Source organism: Oxyura jamaicensis, chromosome 10 (assembly GCF_011077185.1).
Source record: "Oxyura jamaicensis isolate SHBP4307 breed ruddy duck chromosome 10, BPBGC_Ojam_1.0, whole genome shotgun sequence".
Lineage (NCBI taxonomy): Eukaryota > Metazoa > Chordata > Aves > Anseriformes > Anatidae > Oxyura > Oxyura jamaicensis.
Window position 1 is genome coordinate 13,122,349 of NC_048902.1, and position 25,923 is coordinate 13,148,271.

A 25,923-nucleotide genomic window follows, 5' to 3' on the forward strand; every position below is an offset into this window, starting at 1 on the left:
GATCTAAAAGGGATAAGAAGATATCCCCCATACGAAGGGGAAAACCAAATTTTACAGAAGCAGAGACAGCAAAGAAAAATGAACATCATTTATTTCACAACATATGAATATTTCAAATATTTCATGTTTTGCTGCTTTCGTTTTTAATGTGCAAACAGAATTCTCTTTATCAGGCCTAACCAGTCTCATTGACAGCGGCTCACTGACCTGGGGCTGGTAGCCAATGACGCTGATGCACCTGGGGTCAACGAACGTGATGACTCCATCAGAGTTGTGCCTCGACAAGAACTCGGTTGGGACCGACATGCCATTCATGTCCATGCACACTGGAGAGCTGGTTACCTAGGACCAATCAAGCCCACAGCATTTAGTTCACAGAACAGCAACCTGAATTCAAATTTGATAACAAAGCTAAAGAACAAAATCAGTTGGCAGACTAGTAACTACTGAGAGAGTCATATATAAAGCAACAGCATGGGTATACGACATAGAACCACCTTTATGCTACTTTGCAGTGCTATTACCTCACCCCATGGCACTTTCCTAGGATTAAGAGCACAGCAGGAAAACAAATACATCAGAAGTTCCCAATAACGAAGGATACAGTAAGGATACAATATGATTGGATTGATCTCACTGTGTGGGACCACACTGACGTTAGGCATCTTGGTTCCTGCCCTTGCCAACCAAGAACGAGAGCCTACCCAAGGACAAGTCAAGCCAGCCATTTTAGGATGGGAAGGTCACTCTTTAGAAGAGGCCAACTCATTATCTGTGAATGTATCTAGGACTAGCTCAGACTAAGCATTCAACTTTCAGATAGCCGCAGTCAGGTGAGATGAGCCTCACCTGAAACTCCAGACAACCTGACGAAATTTTCCAGAGATTGATGTAGGTTATGCTGTTAGACCAGCAAGGGGCTGCTAGCAATGAAGAGACACAGTTCTCCTGTAAATGCTCCTCAAAGTTCATCAGACAGAATGAAGCACTTCCAGTTCTCTGCCTGAAACCTGTGCAATCAGGCCACTTCATATCCATTTGTTCCTGCTGGGGCTACAAATGAGACTATTGTTTTTCTTTTAACTTTCAGAGCCAGAGAGGCTAACAAGGTGCCAACGCAAAAGGAACAAAATCTCATTTTTTGCCGTCAGTTAACTGGAAGACTTGCCAATTAACTGTATGCAAGATTTCAATTTACTGTTACAGAGCACAGCTTTTCATTTCTGTACCTTGACTCCTTTGCAATTAAACCCATCCCCGGAGCCTCCTCTTGCCCTCCCGCCCATAGCCCTGCTGGCTTCTGTAACCTAACAGATGTTTTGACACTCCACATGTTACTAATGTGATTTTCTCGGAAACAGTTTTTCTTTGGCAGCTCTAACATATGAATCCCCATAACTTCCTTCCCTCCATTAGTGGAATATATTACCCCTGATTATAAAAGTATGATTAACTTTGAAAACATCGTGCAATACTTTTGTAGGTCTGCCATCACAATAGATGTGCTGACAGAAGTGCTGACGTTTCCAGTAACGTGGAGGCTGTGCGCCTCAACTAAGGCAGGCTTGGCACCTGTGCTCTACCAAGGGGTCCCTTCCACCCCGCAAGGAGTGATGCCATCCTAGCATATGGCAACGAGTGCAGGCCAACAAGGGATCATGCAGGAGGCTCAAACACATTCACTCATGGCAGAATTCCCACACTGCAAAACTAAAAACTAGCTTTCCTGCTGTGGTGAAGGGGATTCACTGCGACTGCTCCAGATCCGGCTCAGAATTCTCACCAGCAATGGGCAAAGGAAGAAAATATAATACATCGGTTGCAACAGTTGGGACAAAAGGCAGTAAAGTTTTATTCTCACAGTTCCCTCAGCTGGCATCACCTCTGAATGCAAAATACAACACATGTTGAGAAAAAAGCCGTTAGATGTTAAGTGCCTCTTGACTGCCTTGTCTTTACCATTTTCAAAATAACTCCTGCAATTACCTTCCTTCAAGTAATTGATTAACCAGAAAGAGAGGACAGGTGAAAGAACAGCAGGGAGCATACTGCTGGTTTTGGGAGCCACTTAAACCTACCATCTGCAGCACCTGTACTCCCATGGTTCTACCACCCACAGCACTGCAGCCCCACGCACCCTACAGAACAGCAGGTCTGCACGTGGTCATGTTCCAGGAGCATCTTTGTTGCTGTTTGTTGGGTTAAACATACATGTACCAAAATCACATTCTCATTGCTCTGTCAATGTATTCTAAGCAAGCCACAGACTGCACACAGACATCAAGGCACTTTATGCTTTGGAAGCGTATTAAAAGTTATAGTCCAGAACCAGAACTTCGTGCAAATCCTTTACACCTAAACCACAACACTGATTAAGTTTTCAGAAGTAGTTTACATAAGGAAAGACTGGCATTACCTGAAGCCTTCCTATTGCGACGAGACAGTATTTACTACCTTGTCCCACATCAGCGTCTTCTTCTGGTATAGTCATTCCTAAATTAAACAATAACAAATACTGTTATAATTAGGAAACTGGGATGAGCAGAGACACTGCTGGCCTGGTTCTGTGCTATTCTAGTTGCTCTGAATCATACCAACTGACCTTATCACCTTCTCTAGGATTCAGACATTATCTCTGGGTTCAGATCAGGTGATCCTTCTCAGTTGTGCTCAATCCTACACATCTCAAATGCAAACACAGCAAATACTGCAGCAATATTTCAGCTGCTGAAGACAAAGCAGGTACAAAAACTCCATGCCACACTGAGATGGGCAACAACATTTCCATGAGTACTGCTCTGCAGCACGTTACCGGAACCACGTTGTCACTTAATATGGTCAGTCACCGCACACTGCATTCAGTTTTCTTTGTGAATAATCTATTATCAACAGCCTTAAAAACCAGGCACAGCCTAGATTATTCATGAACTTCGTGCTCATATTTAACAGCAGGTTTTACTTTTTTCTATAATGGACTAAATCTGGGTCGTTACGTTGAAAGACTGAAAAAATGCGGATGCTTAGCTAACAGTGCATGTTTCAGTTGTGTAACGGGAGTAATTACTATAAACACAGGAATAATTTCAAAACATACATGTGTACTGTTTTCCATCTCAGTGTTTCACAAATAGGAACACTCAGATTAGCTCTGTTTACTCACTTGCTGGCTAAACTTTTAGTAAGGCTATTTCCCAACTCAAGTTTTGAGATACCAGTTTCCTATGAAGGATTTGAAAAAAACATCTCCCAGTAGTGACACTCATGACTTTGTGTGATTTGCAAGCTCTTTCATAAGACTTTTCAAGGAATTCAGTCAAAACAGGCAGTGAATCATGAAGATGCATTTTTTGCTTCAATGAGATTCATCAATGAAATTAATGGAAAGCAGTTACCAATTATGAAACAACAGCCACCTTGTTGTCAAAAATTATAATTCCCCACATAGGTTAATCTTTGGACCATGCAGAGGATGACGGCATACAATTTTTTTAAATGATGCCTTTGAAAAATGGCAATAAATGCTAGTAAAGGAACTGAATGAAGGAGTTTCTGAATGCTGCATTTTGTTTCAGAATTCAACCTTATCTAACAGTTTGCAAGTATCATTCTACAGGTATTTTTCAGTTCCTATTGTGCTATGCAACAAAACAAGGTACAGAAAGCATGGATGAAAATATGTTTATATATAGATGTATCATGATCACAAACTTTAATTGCAACAAAATTCAGTTTTGGGGGGCTGAACCATTTGCAGCCACCAACAGGCAACTAGGATACTTCCAAGGGACCTCAAGAGGCTTAACAAAGGAGAAGCACTATTGTCCCTTCTAACAAGTGGGAAATTGAAGCACAGTAAGACATTTCCATGTCACACACAAGAGAAGTGAAAAAAGGTCAGAAATCCTTTGCCTTCTATTATGTTACTATCCATAGATAGAAATTTGCCCCTAAATTTAGCTCTAAACCTATGAGGTACCTCTCAACAAAAGTTCAGACACTTGTTTTGAAATATTTTCTCACAAGTTGTGCAAAAAGATCAAGATGGCAATATTTGACCTCAGGAATACATTTCAAGAAATCATCCATTAAACACACCAGTCAAAAGTAACACCCGGGTAAATCCTATTATTTTTCAATTTTGTGCTTCTGACCAAGTACCTCCATGCAACCACAGCTTCACCTGACTGGGGCCATGTAAAATATCCTTGAAATGAAGACAGGCTGCATGGACGCCTCCTGTGGGACTGCGTTGTGCTGCCCGCTGTTAATTGGGTCCTTAATCGGGTCCTCCGGGCAGCTAAATCACAAAGCATTGCTTTGACGTCTCACACAGCACTGTTCCAGTCTCCCTTTCTTCACAAACTAGGCAAACCATGAAAAAGCCTCCAAACTTAAGCCCCACGCTCTGAGGGAGCAGCGTATCACCAAGTGCACAAACCACCGACGTGAAACCACAGCTAAGAGAGTCGGATTACAGAATTATTTTGTTTTTCTTTCTTGCTGTGTTTACAGAGTTATTTCTTCAACACAAGGCCTAGTAATTAACTAATGACAGCTCCAATATGCAAAAGAACTGAATTTGGCTGCCTCTTAAGAAAAAAAAGAGAAGACTGTCCTGAAAAAAAGCAGCATCAAACACATCAACTAAAAATCCTGTCCACTTAAGACAGGATTTTGGCAGACACATGGTTGTCTGATCACATACATGCGGTGGGTAGGGAAGGCTGAGCTGCTGAAACTAAAGGCAGACTCCTCCACATGACCAATTTTCTTTTTATATAGGTGTAAAATGGTTAATTGAGGATTGTATGATGCAGTTTGCAAAGAGAATCCAACTCAGTTTCATCCTACAAAGCTGTGAACGGAGGGGTGAACAGAGAGCAGGACAAATTAAATGATGTGGCAGAAGGAACACAAGGATGCTGACTTTGATGTGAAAGGAATGCAGCAACGTACAAAACAACCACATGAAGAAAGAAAATTAGAGCAACAGGAAAGGACTGTAACGCTTTGGCTGGAGGACTGCAGCAGGGACTGCACGCCTCGGGGGACATCGCTCAGCCCCGAGCTCCACACAGGGCAAATCTGCAAGTTCAACCGTCAGCCAAAAACCCAAACATCCTAAAAGCCAGCGCCTGACATAATGGCAGTTATGCTCAGACAGCTTGGTAGCGAGGTCTGATTTCATTGCTGGTGAGTGACTCAAGATCCTGCCACCTCCAGAGGATTTTCTTGGGGGATGCTTCGTACTTCTGAGAGGTAGGCCATTTAAACACAGAGAAGAGTGTTATTTTAGACCTTCTGATTGGATAATCTTAACCAAAAGATCTCTTTTAAGTGGAGTTTTCCATTTGGAGAGGACAATTTTGAAGTATGTTCCTGTGTCCAACAGCTGTTCCGGTCACTTCCTTGGTGGCACAGCGCATTAAAAGGACAGCAAAGACACCCAGCAGGATGGCTTCCACTTTGCACAGTCTTTTTTCTGCAGCTTTCAACAGCACTTTCCTTTTTAGGAACTTTGTACAGGCTTGCTACTGCCCAAATAAACTCAAAGCAACATAAACAATCTCCAAAATTAAACCAAGCTAAGAAACACCATTTCTGATGGAACTCAGTGTTGGCAAGGGAAGGTGTTGATCTAAGCTTCACCTTTTTTTATTTTTTTTTTTTTCCTTTTTGCAAGATGGAGTGTATTTGGTCTCCATAACACACTGGAAAAGTTACTAGTTGGTTTATCCCACAAGACACACTACGAATAAAAAAACAACCTGGCTGGAATTAATCAATACATGGCCCAGTAAAGTACTGACATTTCTCTGAAAGTGCCCAGGGCAAAAATATGCCAAAATGACTGACCACTTGTCTGCAGTGTAGGGGCTGTTACTGATAGCACTCCACAGATGGAAGTTATTTTCTTAAGACAGATTTTGTTAAGACAGGTTTGTGCAGCTCTTAACAAAATGTAACATTGCTCCTTAAGTTCATCAAGCACCATCAGCATCATCAGAAAGGTTCCAAAAGCATGCAGGAGAGCAGCCATGCTGCTGACCTTTAGAAGACATGAACAAAATAAACTTACATCAGTTATTCACATTCTTTACATGTAACCCTGACAGAGGCTTTATTTCTCAACACCAAATATATGCTCCTCTCGAATAATAAATGTAGTGCAATGCTTGTTTAAGTTAATATCAACATTTTACAAAGCTAAGCCTGCAACTGAGCATCACAAATAGAACACTGTGCTGTTAGAGGTTATATTTAATTTCCAAGTGTCCTGTGTGCCAGCAAACAGTTTCCCACAGGGTAATGGCATGTGTTTGTGTGGACATAAGGAACTTTTTAGTTTTCCCATTGCGCTTCCAGTTGGCTCTAACAACAGAAAAAAACTTCATTTTCTGCTTTCTTTCTCCATCCTTCTGCCCCATACTTTCTGCGAGACACAGAACTGTGTTAGTGGATTTGTGGTTTCACTTCACTACACTCAAAAATAAATCATTTATGAGTATTTAGAAAGATGTGAGTGAGTGCCCAGTGATCTCTAGCAATCCCCTGTAAATGCCTATCTCCACCAGAACCATTACTGATAGAGTTATACGCCTGAGCATGAAACTGCACTGCATGACATTACTTCTCATACACAACAGTGGAAACTGTGGATATTTACAGCATACCAAAGAAAATGATTGTGAAAATCCCACTAAAAGCTGAGGTTCTTTCTTTTTAAAAATCAAACCAAAACCCAGAACTTTAAAATGACAGCAGTGCAAAGAATATTCAAGCAACTATTTTGTTTTGTATTGGAAGAGGGAGCACTCTACACAAACGTCCAGATTCCAGCCAAATTTTTAAAATAACCTAACAGCTTTGGCATGCTGTGGTTAAGATGTTACCGTAAGTCTGACTTGGAAGACCAAACTGTTTCTTTTTTAACTTAAAAAACTGAGGAGGAAAAAGGAAGATTTCAACATTATTTGAATTCAACATTATTCTGGGACTTTTTATTTGAAGTTTTGAAATAAGGATCTATCTAAGCCTTTTCTTCACAATGTTTTCTTCTGCAGGTCCTGTTTTTGATTTACAGAAAACTAACAACATCTTGACAGACTGTATCTTCTCTCTCCACCAAATATTTTCCATCAATTGTTACGGCATGAAAATAAACTATTAGGAAAATATCATATGGACTACATAAGATTAATTTCCTTTCAGGAATAAGATGCTCTAGGAGGAAAAATTTGTAAAGTAAGTATTTGCTTAAATTCAAAACTGAATGATCAAGAAAAGGTCAGCACTTCTCAGTTTTGTGACTGGTTATGAGGCTGAAGCATTCTCTGGGCTAAGAATCACACGGTTTTCTCGCTGGGCTGCCTCATGGGAAACAGGGGGACAAAGCCTGGAGCTGGTACACAGCCACTTTCAAACAAGGGGGCTTTTCATCTCATTCAGAATAATGCAATACTGCACTGTCATTACTTATTCTAACTTACACTCCACATAAGAAATGAACAACATAACAGGTTGGAATGTTGATCTGGAAGATCTGAATCCTCTCACTTCCACACAAAACTTACCCTGATGCAGAGTCCACCTAGGTCAACTTAAAATTTGCGAGCATATGGGTGTGCAGGTATCATATGCTGGGGTTTGTACGTGCACTTAGAGCTTGACCCTTTTGCTGCAGACACAAAGGACAATGAACAGACCAGGAAAACACCCAGCCTGAACAGAGCCACCCCTCCAAGCAGCTGTCTTCCCTCTGTGGTTCACTCAACCAAAGGCAAACCCCATGGGATTAAGAGAACAGCCAAAGAGCACCTTCTGCAGGGGAATGAAAAGGGAGCACAGTGCACAGCTCTCCCTTGGTCTGCTTTGCTAAGAAGGAAGTAGACGCTGCCCATGGGCCCTGCCTGCTCCCTGCTCACTTCTGGGAGCAGGATGAGGTATGATGCTTCCCCTGGGAGGAGGACGAGGTATGATGCTTCCTCTGTTTTCTCTCCCATCTATCACACAGTGAAAAAGGCACTACGGGCAGCCTGCCAATAAGTAAGTGAGCCTTGCTGCTCCATAAAGGTGAGAAAAAAAAAAAAAAAAAAAAGCTAGATGAGCAGAAGTGATTTCACACTGACCACAGACATGAGACAAAACAGAATTTGCTTTCTGCTTTAGAACTCTGAAAAAAAACAAGCCCAAACCTTAAAACACGCCACCATACTGATGACAGCTGCTTATAGTTCATCTGTTTTCATGTTTAAAGTATTCAAATTACCTGAGTGATTTAGCATAGATTACTCATAGCAGCAACTGTCAAACCTTTGACCAGCTGGTCTATCACATTAACACTGATGGTGTGGCAGTTCTTGTCTTAGCATTTCTGCATCACTACTGCTTGCGTTATATAGTGTGGGACTGAAAAAGAATTAACACGCTGGTGATGGACACTGCAATACAACCCAGAAAGAGAAAATACTGGGTGCTAAACAAATTTAATTAAGTGCAGATTAAGTAAATTTGCTAAACATTTGCTACTTTCTTTATGAAGTATGCCTTATGTCTTAGTTGCTTAATGCACATGCCACATTGCATACTGTGAAAGAACAAGATACAGAGTTTATATTGGAGTGTCCACTTGGCAATTGAAAAGTAAGTGGAAATGATACTTTCTACAGCTAATTTTTAAAACAGCTGACATTTGGCACTAACACATTTATTCCCATGAATGCAGAGGTGATGAAAAGGCCAGGGGCTCGTTAATTGCTACCTGACTTGAAAAAAAGTAATTTTATTACAGGGTGGAAAAGCTTTAGCAAATTCAATTACTTGTGCAGTTGTTTCATTTGCTTTGCACATTATGGTTGAATTACCTCTGGAAATGAGAACAAATGTAGTAATGTTGCCACTGATTTACCCAAATATCCTGGAAGCCAATTCAACCTTTAGATATCCCCATTCAGCTCCTAAAGACACCGTATACGTGATAATCACCAATACAATCCTGGTAAGACTTGGGGGTGAGGGCAAATAAATACTCATGAAAGATGTCTCGATTCTGCTCTAAATGCCCTGAAAAAGGCACTGAGGCGTGACTGTGACGAGTAACAATCTGGATGGTAACAAAAAAGAACACTGAAATTCCACATATGGCTCTTAAAAAAAACTGGAACATCCCTTAGGATTGTGCTATAGTCTGGAGGCATTAACATCGTGGAGGAGCACTGGGATATCATAGGGGGAGCGCCATGGGATTTCGAGGAGAGGAGTAATAGAAATGGGATGAAATTCAACACTGCTAAATGCATAAGCATGCACTTGGGGACCAATAACTGCCACAGACTACAGCAATAGAAAGGGGATGAAACTCGTATTACGAAATCAAAAGATCACACAACTCACAGCTATTTTTGTTATAAACTGGAAGATCTTGAGTGACAACAACCGAGGAAAAGACAGTCTGGTATATATATATATATTAAGTGACTTACAATGCTGACAGGATGCACCACATAAAAGAGAAACAGACCGTATCATATACTGCCAGTCAGGACAGGAAATGCCCTTTTCATTATATATCACTACAGTATCATCTGGAACATGACTCCATAGTTCTGGTGACCCACATTTTGAAAACTGAAGTTAAAACATGAGTAAGTGCAAAGAAAAGACACAAGGATGAAGAAAAAAAGTAGATATAGTAAGAGTGAAGATTAGAAGTGGGATGGTTTAACCAAGCAAAGTAAAGGCTGACAGGAGATAGAGACAAGAAAATTCCTGTTTGATCTTTTAGGAAATATAGTCCAAGAATACACACTGCTGTAATCTTCCCATAAACTATCAAAGACGAGACTGGAGAGGATGTTAAGCATGGGACAGCAGTGTGGTTCTGGAAGAGCTGGAGTAGGGGAAAAAAACCTCACAGACGTGAAGCGTTAGGACTCTAAGGTTCCAATACTGTGCAGCAATCTTTTCATTTGAAATGAGTGAGGATCTCCAAGAAATCTCGTTTGACCTGCATCTTTCTTGAAGAGACATCCTGTATATCACAGCTATATTCACTTATGCTTGGAATTAACAACAGAAAGGTTGACCTTTTTGTGGAAGCAAAGAAAAATGTTTCATTTTCATAAAGCAATTTACATACACTGTTCTGTTCACTCTTCTGGGATTGAAATGAAACTGGAACATTTTGACTTCTACATCACGCTGAAGTGTATTAAATATTCTATGATTCTAAGATTCTAAATCCTGTTAGCAATAAGAGCGGAGGTTTTCACTGTCTGCATTGTAGTCTGAACCAGCACAGATCACGTGCGATACAAATTAGCCCTGTTCTTGGCTACGGAAGTTACAGAAAATGTTACAAGCTTCAGCTTTGTACCATTTTAAACGTGTATTTGTGTGTACTTGTGTGTGAGATGAAAATCAGTGGTAACTGAACTATTATATAACTTCTGAAACTACAATTCAGCAGGAAATCAACAAGAGGTTTACGCCTGTAATCTGTACACCAGCGTACAGACTCGGTGCAAACTACTTTTAGCATTCATGCCTGCATAAATGTGATTTATGCTTGTGGTATACAACCGCAAAAGGGCAGGACAACTCATGGTTTGATTCATGCCAGGCGCTGTCATATTGAAAACAGCCCTCTTCAACTACTGCAAATGCCAAGGTCAGCCAGCCCAGTTCATGATGATGTCTGGATGAACTCCATTGTCTCCTTTTTGAATTTTTCCAATGTAAATATTCCCATGTGCAATACTAAGTTACAGAAGGTAAATGTTTTCTCTGTAGTTCAAAGAAACACATCAAGACTTGTTTCTCAGAAAAACAGCCTTAATAGAGAACTTATCACAAACACTGAACGTTCTTCACTTCCACCACCACTTTGAAGTGAAGACCTATGCACCAAAATTGAAATTACACATTTTCATATGTGGGTTATTGCAACTTGGTACTTAAACATAAAAGCACTAATTGGTGTTTTATAGAGGTACAAGCACTCTGTGTTTACCTGCTTAAAATCTGGCCATTTTTATGTGGGCTATCAGACTGAAAACTTTCGGCTTCAATTGCTGTAGTCCCACGTTACTGACAACTCCTACAACACTCCGTGGCAATAAAATTGAGAAGGGTTTCACAGGGAACAATGGGAAATTCTGAGTGTAGCAACTGCTGATTGCTTGATATCAAAAGCTCCTCAAGATCAGATAGAAGACTGGCTCTGTACCACCAAATGGATCCTGAGCCATGTTTCCAACTCTCTTTGCAGACAGTGTGCTGCATGCCACGTACAAGATACACACCTGCTGGTGGCCATGCCTTGATATAGCCAGTGCAATGGACAACAGCATACTGCGCTTCGCCTTCTTTTACTGGGCCAAGGCCATTCCTAAATGAAATGGAAATACAAAAATATCATGTTGATTGACATGTATTATAGCCTTACATTTGAAAACTATTAATGATTTATCGTTAACTTTAAGTTATATTAGAAACAGCCAACCTAGAGTTCTGCACAACATCAGCTCTGTTATAATGCTATTCAAACCTTACCTGTTTTCCACAATACTTCTCAGAGAAATATAATGAAGCATATTTACTGGCTAAGACAAATAAATTGAGTGACTTGCTAACAGCTTGCAAAAATATCCATTGACTCTGCCACAGCTGAGCTGAGTGGCAAGCTCTCCTTCCCTGTGACCCAGTGCTACTTTATACCGTATGCCAACGCAGATGTTTGTCCAGGTAGTACTCTTCGGTTGAGCGTTAGACCAGTGGAAAAATGAGAGTGCTTATGGCAACTGACTGCTGCAGTAAATTAAGTAATAGTACCTGTATCTTTTTCTCATGGTGGTTATTCTGTTCAGAGGTAAATGATCCAGAGGAGCATTTCCACACCTAAAAGTAAATTCATATTTGAAAGGGCTCAAAAAGGAACATAAATACCTGAGATGAAAATGCATTTTAAGATCTCTATTAGTATGCATAAATAGACTGTAATGGATATTTATTTCTGACAGGAAGTCCCAGATACATGTTTTCTTAGAACTTGTGGGTTTCACAGCTCAAGCCTTTTGAGCATACTACAAATATTTTCTCTGTTATAAAGAGAAATAAAGATTCCCTTCCAACCCCCCAAACCTAAGGACTATTTGAAACAGAAATTCCAAGAGTGGCTTAAGAATAGATACACTTCAAGATATAAATTACAAAAAAGGTGAAAACTAGGCAAGAATATAAGTCAGGTCTCCACACACCGACACAAAAAAAAATCTCAGTGTGTTAGTAGCTTTCTTGGACAGAGCATTACAACTGCCACACACCAGCTATAACATTGTTAGATATTAAACTAATCTTTGCAAGAATGGACTATTTGTACTGACAAGTAATTTTGTTTAACACTTGTTCCTGTATATTTTGTGGCACTTCTATGTGTAACAGCATAATTTTAACAATCCATTTGAAGCTAAGTAAATAGTTTGAAGGACTGAAACAGTTCATTTGCAATTGACAAAAAGAACAATAACAATGAAAGAAGTAATCCCAAGGATAGTTCACATTATTTGAGGATCATTCTTCTAAAAATGTTTTTATTTATTTTTACCAGTCAATGCCAATGAGAAGGAATGAGCAATTAAAGTAAGATTTAGAATTACAAAAACAATGGGGCTACTGGAATGTCTAAAACTACTTTCATGCACTGGAGTTTCCAGAATCAGTGTTAAAAAATAACTGTGATTTGAATTGTTTTAAAAGCTGGGGAAAAACAGTAAACAGGACATTAGGCCTTCTTTGCACATAAAAGTCCTCCTCACATGACTATTATGTGCAGCTTGGAGGAAGGGAAAGCAGTGTTCCAAGTGTCTCTCTGCCAGGCTGTATTTCTTTTCCCTGTGAAATTAGCAGTTAAATGTAGTAACACCACAGGATTCAGGCTGCTGTCTTTCAAAAGAGACAAGGCGCTGCCAACCAGCAGCATATTGCCCATGCTGGCCAACCACAGCTGCTACACCCAGAAATGTATCTCAAGACATCTCCTGGCTCCTCACCCTGTATCAGCCTTGGTAAATAACATCCAAAAGCCTAACTAGTCAGCTCTAATCATCCTTAGCACTGGCTGTGGGTTGCTGCCTCCTTGTTAGAGAACAAAAGATGCTTACCGAATAGCAAATATCAGACTTAACGTCTCTAAAGAAATCTTTGTCTGAAGCCACCATATTTTGTTTCCTAGCAAGCTACAATAGAGAAAACTACAATTAACGTTACTTGAGAGGATGCATGCATGATACTGGATTCAGGACTTCAAAGGCCAAATACAGTTATGATCAACAGGAGCAGCAACCTCATATACTGCAGAGCACTGAGAAAAAAAGTATGAGAACAGGTCTTCACAGCGAAGCCCTCATCCTCCAGTTTTGAAGCATTCTCCTTGTCTGATGAACACTACTGTTGAAATACACATTTCTTACTGCATCCTCCAACACTCATTATTTAAATTATGGCCATTACCCTGCGTAAATCACTACAAAAAAAGAGTGAAGTCTAAAGCACAGGGACTCTGCATGGAGCGAGGATGCCAAGGCATAAAAGGAGCTACAGCTTTCAAGTCTGATGTTGCAGGCATGAAGTATACAAGCCCCTTATAAAGGCACCTAACAGCCATATATTCTGACTCCTTGCATGACTGGAAGAATATCCACCACAATGAACAGACGCACATGGATCTGTTGTAACAAGTCAAATATTTTGGTTTGCGTGTTCCATTCCATAACAAATTCTACATCATCTGTTCTCAGAGTACATATTGGATATAGGCTGCAGATGCAATTATGTACTTCCCCCCCAACCACACAGAGAGGAAGTTATTGCAAGAGCAACAGACACTTTATCCAGTTTGCACTACAATAAAAGTGTCCATAAAGCTCTAGTCAGAACCATCGGGCAGGCAGACCTCTTAGGAAGCCCAAGCAATACAGGAGAAGCTGGAAAATTGCAAAATAAAAATCCTCCAACAATTACTCATTTATCTAGAATCAACCAGCTGACATCTGGTTAATTCATACCAGGCTTAGGTTAATTCTTCCATAGCTGGCAAGTTCGCAGCTGAATTCCTGTTTGTCTTCAAGATTCTTTTAATATTATAGGTTTGTTGAAAAAATACACAGAGTTGGGCTTTCATTACACTTGCGAAAGCTCAGTTCCCAAAGTATTGATTCGAATAATTTGACCAGAAGAGACAATTGCTTACATTCCAGGGATGAAGTTGTCATGCAGTTCTCTGGGGAAAGCATACAACATCCCATACTGATAAAAATAACTGCAACACAAATGAGGCACTGCTTTGTCATTAATCATAAAGGAAAATAAGCTTCAGTTTTACTACAGTTACAAAAGTAAGCATTCTGGAAATTCTTAATAGGAATGTGTCATTACAACTTCAGCTTTTAAACAAGGTCAAATATGTGCAACACAATGTCTGAAGCCTATAATTTGAGAAGGGACTGTAACAGGAACATCAAGTATATACATACCTCATCCTGCAAATGAAAGAGCGTCTTGATCCCATGCACATTCTCATTGAGGACTGCTGACCTTCTTTCTTTACCGTTCCAGTCTTCAAGTCCAGGATTCGTCCTAGAAAAGCCAGGGAGAGCAACTAAAGTTTAATACATAAATTGAATCCCATTTACTATAAAATAAGATAATAAGCTCATAAACTAAATGTCATTAGTCGCTGTGGGGAAAAAACAAACAAGCAACAAAACAGCTTAATCCTGGTCTCACATTGGTAGAGTGCTGGCTTAACTAACAATTTCAGCAAAGCTGACTCTGAGTCACAAGAGTGATGGCTCTTTTCTTGACTGGCCCTAGACCAGCTTTCAAGCCAGGGTCAAATGTCTGGAGATAGGGTATGCAATTGCAGCAAGAATAGCTTATTGACTTGATCTGCTTGCTCTGCTCCTTACCAGAACTGTGGATAAAGCAACAGGCACCATTTCTCTGGCAGCTGCTTCTCCTTCTCTGTGCTTGTGTCTCCCTCCAGAACCCCCATCGTAACAACACCTCACACATACAGACTTATAATGATGACAAGGAACATGTAAGACCAAGTTTTTTTCTCCTCAGTGATGAGACACAAAATATGTCACAGCAGTACCTGTGGTACGGCCATTTCAGAGTTGATCAAAAACTGACACAACAGCATTTTTTGAAGTTAAATTTCAGCTGAATCTGTGAGATGATCGGACTCACCACAGCTTTCTGCAAGGTCCATGGCTGGACCCTGCTGATCAGCGTGAGCTCACCACGAAGCTCAGCCCCTTGCTCCATAGACACAGCAATGAGAAGAGGACAAACAGAGGGAGAATTGAGCTGATGCTCCTAGAGCAAACTGGGGGAGGTCTTCAGGAAAAAAACAACACAAAGGTAGCAAAGCAGTAGCATAACTTAATCTTTCCATGCTCCTAAGACAAAGGCAGTGAGTACTACAGAAGGCTTCAGTAATAGCAGGGTATGGGTATATGGGTATTATCGAGGTTCTTACTGCTTATCAAAGAATTGACAAAACTCTATTTTGCATCTACAGCTCAATCATTAACAGATGAACATAAATTTTTTTTGTTTTTGTTTTTGTTTTACAAAAATGGACTAGAAATGAATCACTGGCCCAGCTCCACAATGCTTCAGGGCTGCATACACCACAGAAGTGACAGTGGCCAAGAGAAATGCAGTGGAACAGCCGCGAGACAACTAAATTACAGCCACCAGTGCTGATGACACAGGCCATGAGCAAACCCACATGTTTATGGTGGATACTGTACCTTTCAATTATTGAAACGATACAAGCCTACATGACTTCATAGCCTTTACTGTGATACGATAGTATCCAAATAGTAGGTTATAGTAATATAACCTACTCTGTCTGCACTAAATTGGAGAAATATAGAATATATTCAAAGTCTCCCTCACCAGATTTACTCAAAAGTCTCTGTCCAAAAATTAAGTTCTGAAACAACTCTACTGCCAACCATATGCATTTCAGAATTGCTTTAACTGGAAGTATTTACCTCCATCCAAGAATGGGAATAAAATCATTACAAAACAGTTTAAAGATGAGTATATGTTCAGGACCCCACAGCTGTCCACAAGAACATGCGTGCTAAGTCAAACCATTAAAAGTGTTTTTCTTTGAACCCAGTAACTTTGTCATACATGTAAATAAAAGAAGAGTTGTTTGTCATGCACTTCAGTTTTTCTTCATTGCTATACAAATTCTTAAAGTGATACTAGTGAACAAAAAGCTGTGACTGTAAATGTGACTCAAACAGCTCATGGAAATGTCTCAGTTTTTGTCATAAAAGAGCATCTATAAATATACTTCAGAGCTACGTGGCTGCTAAGCTTAAAATTGCTGACACATGTTCCTTTGGCAAGCCTAGAACCCCCAACAAGAAGTCATAGTTTTTAAGATTAACTTCTTTTTTGGCAATGCCTTAGAAATATGTACCAGATAACAAACAATGCTCTAAATTTTGCCCTGACTTACAAAATCACTGCAGGGGGTGGGGGTGAGTCAGAAATGTTTGGTACATAGATATTATGACATAGCTCTCTCAGCAGTTTGTTTCAATAGTCTGCCATGTGTGCTGTAACAATCTATCACCAATTTTGATAAAGAACATGCAATTTGTGTCTTACATATTGCTAGAAGTTTATGATGAAATTGTATTAAAATTGGAAAGAATTACAGTTGAGTAGACCAAGAATAAAATTTTCAGTTTAGCTCAAACCAGCCTGCCAGTGCGTCCCTGGAAGAAGAGGGATCTCTTAAGACATGGCGTAACAGGGCTCTCAACAAAGTTGGAGCTTTAAAGTTCATAATACCGATGGTATCAGGTCTGCAGAGTCTGCCTGGTAGAGCACACTGAGAAACAACCTGCTATGAGATTTATATACAACCAGTGTGGCCATGCTGCACAGGGAAATATTTGTGACAACTTCTTACCGCTGTGAAAATCTGCAGCTGCAACAACATGACCCCACCTGGTCTCAAGGCAGAAGTCACAGCCGTGTCCCCTCCCCGGGCTCTTTGCCACTCCACGCCTGACTCTGGGAAGGGGACTCCACTCCTGCCAGCGCGGAGTTGCAAAATCATCTCCTACCTGCTTTCGTATCATCTGCAACTCACTGCAGCTGCTCACATGATGGACCTCAGTGGGTCCCACTCTGCAGGCAAGCAATCTGACATAAATCACAACCTCGTGCCACACACGCAGCTCAGTTCAAGGAGATGGTACACTCTGGTGATAGCTCTGTCACAGAACCATAAAATATTCATAGCTCTCTGTGTTCCTGAGTCCTCTACACTAGCAAAGCCTCCGCCGTGATAAATGCTCATTTAGGCTTCTCCACAGGAAACCTGCATAAAGTACATCTGATGTAAAAGCTGGCAATTATATCCTCATTAATCGGAAATACTTTAGGATGCTCTGACAACTTCCTCTAACGTAACAGTGCACACATGCATTTTTTCCCTTTCTTCTTCTAGTTTCTTAAGCAGAACAATTTTAACAGGGGAATGCAATTCAGTGCCACCCCCAGCTGAATCCCCCATGAGCTTCCACATAAATCGGTAATTGCATGTAGTTCACTTTCACGTGAAACTTTTCCCCTCTCCAGCTTCAGACACAACCCCCAGACACAGCAAGCACAGGATGCATGCCTGTGACTGACACTCATGTCTTGTTACCATTTACAGCAGCTGCACAATTCAGAGGACACCAGAGTTTACTCTGCTGCAGAAGTGAAAGTGAATACATGACCGCAAGGCTTATTAAAACCAACACATAAATCACTCTAGTCGGTCTGAATATAATTGATAATTTATTGAAGTCTACCCATTAGAGCCCACTTTCAGAGGGCAGCATTGCTTAAACCTGTAATGTACCAATCCACCATGCAATTGAGGAACCCGATCTCAGCTGTTGCTACAGAAAAGGGCTGTCAGAGGGGAACACATAGTTGAGGACAATGTGCAAGAGACTTATTATTTGGGTAAAATTAGAGAAGCTAAATAAAGCTCTTCCCACTGAAGAGAATAGTTAAGCAACCAATTCAAATAGCGAGGATGCATGCCAGGAGCATTCCCTTTGTGTTATGCTGCAGTGTGTTTTCAACGATGCTCTAAAAATGTTCTCCTAACAATCAAGGAGACAAAGGTTCAAATTGGCAGTAATATGTGCAAGCAGTGAACAGATCATGCAGATACCTTCCCCTTTTGGACCTCCAATTGCTACTGTGAATGTTCAAATGCCTTTTCTGTGCTAGCAATGCTTGAGATGAACCCAAGCCAAAGCCTGGTCTGAGCCTACCAGCGTTCATGGGGTTTCAAATCCGGAACTTTGGCTCAAATCCATCTTTACACAATAGCACCAGCCTGCTAGAAAATTTGTTCCTCCACGTATAAGCACTGTGTGCTAGGGTTTATAGCCCGATTATCAAACACAGCCTGTTCTTTGTTAGTTTTTCAGTACTATTTTTTTGGTGGATCCAAAACTCAATAGACATCTACACCTAATTCTGTCATAAATGCTTTCTCTGCTGGATTTCCAGTTCCTAAGAATCCCCCAGATTGTAACTAGAAAGAAGGGCCTGATCCATGAGGGTATTCTTCTGAAAAAAACACCATGCAAGTTGCTTCGTAACTGTTTCAAAAACTATCATATGGTATCCAGATCCAGGACTGGAGTTTGCAGCAGGGAAATATCCCTCTTTGGCATCCCAAGGCTACTTCTACCTGCTTTCTTGGTGCAGAGGAGGTTTGTTTTGGCCTCACGCACACCAAAATACTGTTGGCAAAGCTCATGATACAACTTTCCATCTTCCTCCAGCTCATGAGTAGATCACCTGCTGTCCTGCACAGAATCTTGGAGTTGATAAGGAAACAGTCTGAACTAATAGAAGGAGTCTCATGTTGCCTTCAAAACAATAACCTTCAGCAACCCAGAAAACTTCATGCTGTAGAGGATAGTGTCTTGTCTTACAAAGAACAGCCGGATATTTCATAATTATTCTCTGCCACTGGATTGTCTACATATTTCTTTCCAGGCAAAATAAAATGAAGGTGAAACTAAGTTTGGTTTGGACAAGATAACAAAAGATGACTGTGTTCATCAAAAATACTCCACAGGCTACTCAGGGAAGAAAAACAGAATACAGGAATACTGCACAAAAAAATTCTTATGAAAACTAAAAACATCTTTATCTTACTGCAAAAACGGAAAAAGCAAGAGGGATGCAGGAAAACAAGAGGAAATAATGAAAATAAAATAGAAGTGATGGTCAAGGTACTGAAACTTCTGGATACAGATGCAAACGTAAGCTGACCCAAACTGAAATGTCAGAAAACAAAAGACATATTCTGTGTTGATGCTCCCTGCTCTTATGTGAAGCCTTCAGAACGTAGCAGCAGTGATATGTGCTCTCAACTACTAGCTGCCAGCCCATCACACAGAAGTAAACCCTGCAAATGAACTACTTGTCATTTATGATTTTCTAGGGAGGAAGCATAGAAAAGAGTTGATCATCTAGGAGACCCAGCATCCGAGTGGTCTCTGTTCCTGTACTTTGGTAACAGGAAAGATGTGAAGATGTGAAGGCAGCAGTGGTGGTTGGAAGGCTGGTTCTCCACAACAGCTCCAGCACGTACAAGATGTTGTCCACTTGTCCACTGCTTGGGACAAACAACCAAGTTCCAGAAAACTAACTCCTTTTTTTCCTTCCCCCCTTTACCCATTTGCACATATCCAGCAACTACTGCTGAAAATTCAGCTTTACACCAGCTGACAGAATCGTTCTTGAAAACAATAGATGCATTATGAATACATAAACTAAATACTGTCAATAAGCTTAGATAGCCTAAAATTCATCAATTTATTTTAAATTACTCTTAATAAACTCAAGCCAGAGCAAAGCCATTATTTTGCATTAAATCAACAATTAAAAGGAAAAAAGACAATTTAAAAATGGATACCATTATACTAATAAGGGATGCAGTTAGGTCTCATGCTTAATGTATCTCAGCAACTGTTTTAAGCTTTATTAAGTTTAATAAATAAGATTCCACCCTGTGGATCCCAATATAAAAAAAATTACAGACGATCTACAAATATGCTAAGAATCAAAATAGAAATACAAACACAATATGGGTGTTCTCCCTCCAGGAAATCATGTTCATAAAAACCAGAGGCCACTCGCAATATAAAAATGAAACAGCATTCACTCAGATTGAGAAGAAACTGCCACAGCCTGGAAATATGCTGCTGGCCTTCCAAAAAGAGAGCATTCCTTTAGCATCTCAACGCCAAAATAGGAACTACATGGAGTGAACACAATCCTAGTAAAACCGTACCCATGAAAAATGCCTCTTTGGCCCCTCATTGAAAGGGGAGCACAAGCACGAGCAAGAAGAATAGCCTAAATATTTCAAAAATAGGTGGACTTATGACCATCAAAACTTCATATTACAAACCAGGGACAGAATTACCTGACTGACACCAGTTACAGTGTGCACCCAAAAGCCAACACTGATTTTACAGCATTGTTCTCACTCCCATCAGAGGCTGCAGTGCAGATCTCACAGGCAGTGCCTGCTAATCTGTTGTTTATTTTAACACCACTACTTCGTAATGGTCTTTTAAACCTACGACAAAAACACCAATTCTTAATAGCACTTAAAATACACGAAGAGGTCACAAGGAACACACAGTTCTTGAAATAAAGCTCCTGATGAGGTTGTTTTTACAAAACACATTTGCTACCTCGTGATGCTTAACTCATTCACCAAATCGCCCTGCCACAAGCAACTCCAGTGTGCCAGCACTGGCGTTCCTTAACACACTCACTTTCTCCTGAATCAGACGCAGCACCGCCACGTAGGACAGCTGCCAGGACCTGGAATGATGCGGAACAGATGGGTTCCTACCAGACGGGAGGCTCTTCTCTTTCACATTTCAGATTTATGTGAAGTATTGGAGCTGCATTAAGAGTGTACACATAGTTTTAATTCACGCATGGAAAGTGGTTGAGGGTGGTGCTGGGGGCTGTTTTCCAGGCTGTCTCCACTCCGGGTGCAAGAGCCCTTGGATTCTGCATGGAAGACATTACAACCCCATGCACACCTCCCACCCTTGGTTCCCAGCTGGTTTGACTGCAGAGATGATGTGACTTTCCCACCAGAGACTTCACCCTACCTCCCAGGCTGTATAGCAATACACCATTTATACCTCTCTGCTGCTTCTGTATAGGATTTCATGCCCTGGTCCAACCCCTCCTGGGATCTTCAGGCATCCAAGAGGCTCAGTACAAAACACCTTTAATCCTCAGGCTTTACCAAAAAGGACAGTGACAGCAGCAGGCAGAGGTGGGCAAAGGAAATACATGCTGCTTCCAGTGTCTCCCCATGTCCCCTGTGGGACTGGGAGGGTTGGAGGTGGCACCTGGGTGGAACAGGGCATAGCAGGGCCAGGAGAATGGGGCAAGGCTCTGCTGGATGACAACAGGAAAAGCCAAATGGGGCACAAATGCCACTGACACAGCTGTGCTTCCAGCATTCAGTAATTCTCAGGTATGCAGAAAAGGTGAGTGTGGAGTCTCGTAGCTGGGGACCTAGAGGAACAAGTCGTAGCTCTTTCCTGCCTTTGTCCCACTTGCCATTTTACAAGGAAAATTGGGAATGTTGACAGATCGCATGTAGGCAAGTCTCCTTCCAGAATCGAGATGGGATGTTGCCTGACTGTTCAACAGCATGGTGTGGTGCAGAGTAACCACGCCATGCAGAATAATCCCAGACATCCAGAAGAATGAAGTCATAGGGATGATGATATGCCAACAACCCTTGAGAATATCACACAAATGTTAAATCAGTCAGCCTTCCACAGCCCGGAACAAAATCAGGGACCACAAAGGGCTTCCCAGCTGTAATTATTCTGCACTCATATCAACAAAGATGATCACAGGACAATATGGATAAAATGCAGTCGCTCTTGCTCTGAAGATTAGTGCCTTCCACACAAATGTTATGAAACTGCTTTAGCTCTCACAGGTATAAGGCTTCTCTGCTCTTGTGTACTTGTTTTATCACATAGCAATAAGCAGCACTGTATCCCACATTACAAAGCATCACTAATATATCAATAAGCAAATACATCAGTATACAGAACAAATAACTAGCTGCAAGCATGTACTTCTTGTTAGCAGACGTTAAAGTAACATTCAAAGGAGATCCATACCCTTATTCCTATTTCAGAGATGAAAAAACTGAAGCAAAAGAGAATATTTTCACTTGGTCAACCAGAAGCAGGAGGTGCCGTTAGGATCAGGGCCCAAGTTCACAAAAGTAATACAAGTTATCAAGACACTGCAGATGTAGACAGTAATTCTCAGTAACATAATCTACAGTGATTTTCAGAAAGTCCACAAATTCTCATGACAACTTTGTGCTTATGGGGACATCATCAGCTTATATGTGAAATGTACGGCTACATTTCCATAAAAAGACTAAAGACTGGGTGGCTGATTTATCTGTCTTTAAATCCAGTGATAGCCTCTTGGTGTACCAGTATAAAACCTGAAATGAACTAGCCTAAATGAGGAAAATAAATTTCACTTAAATTGAATACCCCATGTTCATGATGCTACTTAAAACCACAAAACGCTTTCTATTGCTCATTTTTCCCTTTGCACTCATGAAAAAATTCCTGAACTACCTATCCCTTAATGATGGATAATGTTCCATTTATAAATATAAGCCATCAAAGCTCATTTTTCTTACTGGTCTACCTCCTCAGGGGGACTATTTGACCCTCTCCAACGATATTAAGGTTTACATCATCTAATTGTAAAAGGCGTTGTATAAGCATTAGAGTCAAGTTATGACATTCTTGTAATAGAATGAAGAGCCGATCCAATCAACAGCAAAGTATTTTTTTTCAAAAGAGACGAAGTAATGCAATTGAAATGTAGCTATTTTTAAAATCTGTCTGTCCCCTGCTTACCAACTGGAGACACTAACCAGCAAAGGGGGAATTGAAAAGCCTTCTCCCCATCCCCCCTTGTTTTTTAATAAGAACCCCGTCACATTACACAGCTGTTTGCCTAATGCAGCTTGTTCTTATAAAAGCTCATGAGGCCAAAAGGTCTCTGCTGTGACTGCCTTCATGTTTGACTAGCCAGACTGCATCACGTAATTCTCCACAGTGTTGGGCCAATATGCATCCTTTTAATTAAATTAAAAATGAAACTATGTGGACTTTTGAAACACGCTGTTGAATTAACTTTAAGGGACTATCGGAATGGATAGTATTACAGATCACAAGCAATTTTCTGTGCTGATGGACCTGGAAAAAATGGACCAAAAAATCCTAAGCAAATAATTCAAAGCATACCATGAAAGTTAAGTGATAATGTTAAAAAAAATAAAAAATAAAAATAATAATAATAATAAAAAAAGGACTAAAAGTAGTTTGGAACACTCAACAGGTTATCTTATGTATGGGAAATATTCACCATGCTAAATAAAGTAGTTTCTGCAAGGTCATACACCTGAGCCCTCCCTATACAAAAATACAACAGCACTCTCTCTCTATTTCCAGTTCCCCACCTGTAAAATTGGATGATGATCCTCTCTTTTTCCATCTTTGCATTGACCATTTAAACTTGTACAGCAGCTTTATGGTACTAAAATGCTGCGTAAGGCCTGACACAGACACATTCTGATCTCCACAGGTAATTCTAAATCAATAAATACCACTGAGTTCATGTCTCCATGAGCTGGGCACAGCTGTGGCAGAAATTCTGTAACAACTATCAGATGTACTTGAAGGATCAGAAGAAAATTATCACACTAAGGCCTGCCAAAGACCCAAGATACAAAACTCCTCAAAGACAAAGCAGCCTTTCTACAGCTAGAAAAATGATCTAAAACCACAGAAAACAGTTACTCCAAAGTACCATTAACAGAAACTCCCACCACAGGACAGCCATCCAAACTAACTCTGAAATGTAATTTATTCTTTTACCATTCACAGCTGCATAATAAATACATAAAGCTTGTAAGTAGCTTTTAAATTAAACTATTTGTTCCACTTGAATGCTCAGCAGGAAGCTTTACTGAAAAACACTTTTGCCAAAAAAGCTTCAAATTCTTGCATTCTGAATTATTTGTATTTCATTATCAAACTCAAATAACTGGAATATATGTCTTATTAGTAAATATTAGTATCATCTGGTTCTGAAATTAGGCTGTGGCCTCTTCCACAAGCCAGTCATACACAATGGAATAGCCCATTAGAGAAAATAAGTAATGAATGCTGGATGACTTTGTGAGATATTTTGCTGGGGACAGAACTAAATTTAAACAAAAGAAGGGTAGAAAGAAAAGGGTAGAAAGAAAGCAAGAAGAAAACAAAACACTCAGGGAAGTTGTCTGGTTGCTTTCCTAAGCTACTCCTCTACTCCTTTAGTTCAATGAAGATATGGTATATTTTGCAAAACATTGTAACAGGTTTTAATTCTCTTTTTGAAGACTCAATACATTTATGAATTATGTGCAGAAGTCTCCACACTATGAAAACAGAAAGAATAATATTCTTGGTTACTTAAGTTCAGATCTAAGGCACTACACTAAAACAGATCAAGTGTCCAAAGGAGGGCTATGAAGATGGTGAAGGGCCTAGAGGGGAAGACATAATGAGCGACTGGGGTCCCTTGGTTTGTTTGGCCCAGAGCAGAGCAGGCTGAGGGGAGGCCTCATGGCGGCCTGCAGCTCCCTCACGAGGAGCAAGCGCTGCAAGCGAGCAAGCGCTGAGCTCTGCTCTCTGGGGACAGTGACAGGACCCGAGGGATGGCATGGAGCTGGTATAGGGGAATGTTAGGCTGGGTGTTAGGAAAAGGTTCTTCACCAAGAGGGCTGTCAGGCACTGGAACAGGCTCCCCAGGGCAGTGATCACAGCACCGAGCCCACCAGAGTTCAAGAAGTGTTTGGGCAATGCTCTCAGACACACTTGGATTTATACTGGATCAATGCAGACCCAGGAGTTGTGCTGAGTGGTCCTTGTGCGTCCCTTCCAACTCAGGATATTCTATGATTCTGTAATCACATCACAGAAAACTGGTGATAGGCCACATTACAATGCTAGTAGTGTCCTGACATATGGGAAGCATTTCCCTCCACATGGCTCTGTGCAGGGCAGGGCAGGTGGGTGCCATAGTCCCAGCAACCTGGCAGGGAAGAGAAAAATAATGTGGAAGTGAAGCCTCTGCTGTCCCTCTACTATGAGATAGAAGAGCTTGAGCTAAGGAGGAAAAGATGCCAGCAGCACGCATTAAGCCAGTTATTTCCCACTTGAAGAAAGCAGATGCTTGGGGTCGAGGACTATCACTCCAAGGCATTGCTCCTCCAACCCCTACAACTCATCACACAACAGTAAAATATTGTATTGTATTGTATTAACTTAATTGAGACAGCACAGCAGTCTAATGTGACTGAAGGAAAAGCTGGGTCCCCACAAGGCAGATGTTAAAGCTAATACTGCACCCTCCCAGCATCTGTGGAGTTTCCATTGATCCATCCGAGATTTACAGTGGGCTGCAAGCAGGGCCGGTGCCAAAAGGCTCCAAGAGGCACACTTGGACTGCTTTATTGGCAACGTGCTAACCAAAGAAGTTGACCATTTTTGTAAGGTATTTGTGAAACACCAATCTTTTGCAAAAGGGGAAAAATTGCTAACTCCATATATTTCATCCTGTATGAACACAGTATAACAAAACAGAGAAGGTTGAATAAATATTGAACATTAAAACAACAACAGAAAAAAAAATCCAGCAACTGAAAATGATCCAGTCAAACATCTGTGATAACAGACC

General features: G+C 40.7%; 1 protein-coding gene across 6 annotated transcripts in view; it reads right to left on the reverse strand.

Annotated features, from left to right (window-relative positions):
- The window catches only part of ARNT2 (aryl hydrocarbon receptor nuclear translocator 2), a 103,585-nt gene that overhangs the window by 30,282 nt on the left and 47,380 nt on the right, over positions 1-25,923 (reverse strand). For 5 of the 6 annotated variants that reach the window (XM_035335625.1, XM_035335623.1, XM_035335621.1 and 2 more), the window contains 5 exons: positions 14,532-14,634; positions 11,833-11,898; positions 11,304-11,389; positions 2,417-2,493; positions 208-342 (listed from right to left, as the gene is read on the reverse strand). In XM_035335625.1, coding sequence (XP_035191516.1) covers positions 208-342; positions 2,417-2,493; positions 11,304-11,389; positions 11,833-11,898; positions 14,532-14,634 — 467 coding nt within the window. The remainder of the gene's footprint in view (positions 1-207; positions 343-2,416; positions 2,494-11,303; positions 11,390-11,832; positions 11,899-14,531; positions 14,635-25,923) is intronic. The other variant, XM_035335624.1, reaches the window with a different exon arrangement.